At 41.9% G+C, this 5,000-nt stretch overlaps 2 protein-coding genes across 2 annotated transcripts in view; both read left to right on the top strand.

Moving 5' to 3' along the window:
• LOC147469408 (uncharacterized) overlaps nt 1-560 on the top strand; it is a gene marked incomplete at its 5' end in the record, with an annotated part of 3,316 nt that extends 2,756 nt beyond the window's left edge. Inside the window, one exon of the mRNA XM_086548565.1 lies at nt 545-560. Coding sequence (XP_086404691.1) covers nt 545-560 — 16 coding nt within the window. The remainder of the gene's footprint in view (nt 1-544) is intronic.
• Nucleotides 1-5,000, top strand: part of LOC147469407 (uncharacterized) — an 11,004-nt gene that overhangs the window by 5,075 nt on the left and 929 nt on the right. The window contains exon 3 of the mRNA XM_086548590.1: nt 1,151-1,286. Coding sequence (XP_086404716.1) covers nt 1,151-1,286 — 136 coding nt within the window. The remainder of the gene's footprint in view (nt 1-1,150; nt 1,287-5,000) is intronic.

Consider the following 5,000-nt stretch of genomic DNA (forward strand, 5'->3'; position numbering starts at 1 on the left):
ATATATATATATATATATATATATATATATATATATCTTATATACACACAAACACACACACACACACACACACACACACACACACACACACACACACACACACACACACACACACACACACACACACACACACACACACACACACACACACATATCATATAATGATATGCTCTGAACGTGGTGATGGGTGCCTGTTCATTACATTCATTTTATTTTTTCAGTGGCACTCATATACAAAGAACATTATCAAACAACTCTGAATCAACACGAATTATGAATATGCAAATGAGGGTGCCTCGTCCCTCCCTAGATTTTGCGTATATTTTGAGCCCGGAATTCAAATGCTGATAGCGCTCGTAATCAGCGCCGGCGTGACTGCGATTATGAGTGATGTCGCCGGGCCCCGTCACGGACATCTCTTATTTCCACTCTTGCGGGGGTTTGCGGGGGTCACTTCTGACGGATGGCGCGTCTCTTTCTCCTTTGGGTTTGCAGGGGGGTCTTTATCCATGGACTAGCGACTTTTCCTATCTCTTTTTTTCAGTGATTTGGGTCTCTGAAAAAGGAATTCTGTATTTTCTTTCCATTTTGTTTTGCCAGGGGATATGATTAGGATTTTTTTGGTGTTTTTTTATTACGTAAACGGAAATCGTAATGATAGCAAAGCGCAAGTCCCAAACTTTAACGAATCGAACATAAGTTTATGGCAGAAATAATAATAATAATAACCGAAAAAAGGATTAGGATCCTGTAACCAGGCAGACCCTTTATTAGGAGGGTCCTGTTCGGAAAATAAGACTTTTGATCGATTTTGAGCAGATTCCGTAAAAATATAAGTGCCTACAAGTACATTATTTCACTTGACTTTACTCTTCCAAATATATATATTCCTTTGGATGTCCAGGCGTTTTTGGGGATGTTTGTTAGGTGTAATGTCATAAAGATGATAAAAATGGTAAGATAATTATTATATAATGATGCTAAGGACACTTATTATATTATTATCATTATTTTCCTTATTATTCTCGTTATTTTTATCGTTATTATTGTTATTACGTTATCATTATTATTATTATTATTATTATTATTATTATTATTATTATTATCATCAGAATGACGAATTAAGCCTCCCAATTTTCCCTCCGAGCAGGTCTGGCCGCACAACCAGCTGCCGCCAACGCCATCTCGCTGCCCCACATTCACCAGCTGTCGGATTATGACGACGACACCGCGGGCCACGACACCAATACTGAGAACGACCAGGAGAACGACCTCGCCAAAGCCACGTGAGTTGTCGCCCTCTGTCTGTTGATTGATTCATTTATCACACACACACACACACACACACACACACACACACACACACACACACACACACACACACACACACACACACACACACACACACACACACACACACACACACACACACACACACACACACACACACACACACACACACACACCTGGAGATCGGGCGCGGAGGAGCGTCCAGGTGCCTCCTTTCGAGATCTGAGCCTCGCCGGCCCGCCCGCCGCCTCCCCGGTCACTCCTCGGCCGAGCGCCTTCTCTCTCTTCTCTCTCTTCTCTCTCTTCTTTCTCTTCTCTCTCTTCTCTCTCCTCTCTCTCCTCTCTCTCTCCTCTCTCTCTCTTCTTTCTCTTCTCTCTCTTCTTTCTCTTCTCTCTCTTCTCTCTCTTCTTTCTCTTCTCTCTCTTCTCTCTCTTCTTTCTCTTCTCTCTCTTCTTTCTCTTCTCTCTCTCCCCCCCCCCCCCCCCCCCCCCCCCCCCCCCCCCCCCCCCCCCCCCCCCCCTTCTTTCTCTTCTCTCTCTTCTCTCTCTTCTCTCCTCTCTCTCTTCTCTCTCTTCTCTCTCTTCTTTCTCTTCTCTCTCTTCTCTCTTCTTTCTCTTCTCTCTTCTCTCTCTTCTTTCTCTTCTCTCTCTTCTCTCTCTTCTTTCTCTTCTCTCTCTTCTTTCTCTTCTCTCTCTTCTCTCTCTTCTTTCTCTTCTCTCTCTTCTCTCTCTTCTTTCTCTTCTCTCTCTATCCTTTCTCTTCTCCCTTCCTTCTCTCTCTCTTCTTTATTTTCTCTTCCTTCTTTCTCTTCCCTCTCTCTTGTCTCTCTCTTCTCTCTCCTTCTCTCTCTCCCTCTCTCCTCTCCTCTCTTCTTTCCTTCCCCCCCTTCTCTCTCTCTCTTTCTCTTCTCTCTCTTCTTTCTCTTCTCTCTCGTCTTTCTCCTTCTCTCCGCCTCTCTCCTCCTCCTCTCTCTCTCTCTTTCTCTCTCCTCTTCTCCTCTCTCCTCGCTCTCCTCGCTCAACTCTTCTTTCCTTCTCTCTCTTTCCTCTCTCTTCTCTCTCTCTCTTCTCTCCTCTCATCTCTCCATTCTCTCCTCTTCTCTCTCCTTCTTTCTTCTCTCTCTTCTCTCTATCTCTCTTCCCTCTCTCTTCTTCTCTCATCTTCTTTCCCCAATCTTCTCTCTCTTCTCTCTCTCTCTTTCTCTTCTTTCCTCTCCTTCCTTTCTCTTCTCTCCCTTCTCTCTCTTTCCTGATCCCTCCATTTGCTCTCTATCTTCTCACTCTTCTTTTCTTCTTCTCCCTCTCTCTTACTCTCTCTCTCTTCTTTTCTCTGCTCTCTCTCTATTTCTTTCTCCTTCTCTCTCTTTCTCTCCTTCTTCTCTCTCTCTATTTCTTTTTCCTTTACTCTCTTTCTCTTTCGCTCCCTCTTCTCTCTCTCCTTTCCTCTTCTCTCTCTCCTTTCTCTTTCTCTCTTCTCTCTCTATCTTTACTCTCTTCTCATTGATCGCCTGCGGCGCTATACTATTCTTTGATATTCGCTACTAGTATTTATAGTCTCTTCTCACTCTTTCTTCTCTCCTTTCTCTCACTCTCTTCTCTCTCTTCTTTCCCTCTCTTCTCTATTTCTCTTCTCTCTCTTCTATCTCTTCTCTCTCTTTCTCGTCTCTCTCTTTCTTAGCTCTCTCTTCTTTCCCCTATAGTATTCACTTCTATAGACTTTTATCATATATGATTTACGATTATATATCGTCTTTCATATGCTCTAGATTCTACTCACAGATTATGTCTCTCATCTCTTCTCTCTCTTTTCTCTTCTTTCAGATATACTACTTTCCTTCTCTCTCTTCTTATTTATAATCTCTATCTCGACTCTTCTTCTAGTCATTTCTCTCTCTCTTCTTTCTCTTCTCCATCTCTTCCTTCGTCTGCAGCTTCTCTCTCTTCTCTCCCTTCTTTTCCCTCTTCAGTTATCTCTCTCTCTTGTCTTTCTCTGACTCTCTCTCTTCTTTCTCTTCTCTTCAGCTCTACGTTTCTCTTCTCATTCTCTTCTACTCGTTCCGCTTCTCTCTCTTCTCTCACTCTCTTTCCTCTCTTACGCTCTCTCTCTTCTATCTCCCTCATCCCTCCTCTTCTCTCTCTTTTCTCTTCACTCCATCTTTCTCTCCACATATTACTCTTCGCTTCTTCTAGTTCTCTTCCTCTCTCTTCTTTTCTCTTCTCTCTCTTCTCATATAGGAGTCTAGATTATCTTTTCACCTTCTCTCTACCTCGTCTTTATACGTACTCTTCTCTCTCTTCTCATACTCTCTCTCTCTTCTTTCTCTCTTCTTTCTCTTCTCTCTCTTCTAGTTCTCTTCTCTCTCTGCTCTTTCCGTAGCTAGCTTCTCTCTCTCTTTCCTTCTCTCTTTTCTTTCTCTTCTCTCTCTTCTTTCTCTTCTCTCTCTTCTTTCTCTTCTCTCTCTTGCTTTCGTCTTCTCCTTGCTACTTATTGTGTATGTTAGATTAGAGACTATTCTCTCTCTTCAACATCGCGTCTCTACCTCTCTTCTCTCATCATATATTCTTTCTCTTCAGCTAAATCTTATTTAGCTATATCTATTATGTATCTTATATATATCTTTATATTACTCTACTATTAGTTTCATATGTCTAGATCTTATATATACGTATATTATATGTCTTTCTTTAAGCGTAGCGCTTTAGGAGGGATGATATGATATCTCCTCCTTCTGGCCTCTCTTCCTCTCTCTTCTTCCTCTGTCCCTCTCTCTTTCTCGTCGCTCTCTTCTTTTCTCTTCTTTCTCTTATCTCTCTCTTCTCCTCTATTCTTATTCTCTTCTCTCTCTTCTCTTCCTCTTCTCTCGCGTCTTTTTTCGCGTCTAGCTTCTTTCTGCTTCTCTCTCTTATTCTCTTCTCTCTTCTTCGACTCTCTTGCTTCCCCCCTCGTCTTCTATCTCTTTCTCTTCTCTCTCTTCTCTCGGCTCTATGAGCTTCTCTCTCTTCTTACTCTTCTCTCTCTTCTTTCTCTTCCCCCCCCTCTCTCTTCTTTCTCTTCTCGTCTCTATCTACTTATATCTTCTATTGCGATATCGGCTATACTCTTCATTCTAAGTATACTCGCTGGATTTATCTTATATCTCTTCTCTCCTCTATCTTCTCTCCTCTCCTCTTCGCGATAGACAGTTATAGCCGATACTCGCTCTTCTCTCTTCTTTTCTTTTTCTTTCTCTCTCTTCTCTCTCTTCTCTCTCTTCTCTCTCTTCTCTCTCTTCTCTCTCTTCTTTAGATGATCTCATAGTCTTTTAGTACGATCATATTAGTTAATATCGAGATCTTCTTTATCTTTAGATCTCTTCATTTAGAGGTAGATCGATGTATAGGATAATCCTCTCTATATTAAGCGAGGCAGATATCTTATGTTATCATAGATCTCTTATTTACATCTTATCTCTATTATTCTATGAGAAGATATGAGATTATCAGTGATGCTATAGCTGATACTCTCTCTCTTCTCTCTCTTCTTTCTCTTCTCTCTCTTCTCTCTCTTCTCTCTCTTCTTTCTCTTCTCTCTCTTCTCTCTCTTCTCTCTCTTCTTTCTCTTCTCTCTCTTCTCTCTCTCGGGGAAATTGTTATCATTAGTTCTTCATGTGGCGTCTGGCTCGCCGCCCTGGAGGAGCTCTGCTTCCACTCTTTCTTTTGTCTTTCTTCTT

Source organism: Penaeus japonicus, unplaced genomic scaffold (genome assembly GCF_977035675.1).
Source record: "Penaeus japonicus unplaced genomic scaffold, GWHDUDI00000001_assembly GWHDUDI00000021, whole genome shotgun sequence".
In the NCBI taxonomy this organism is placed as follows: Eukaryota; Metazoa; Arthropoda; class Malacostraca; order Decapoda; family Penaeidae; genus Penaeus; species Penaeus japonicus.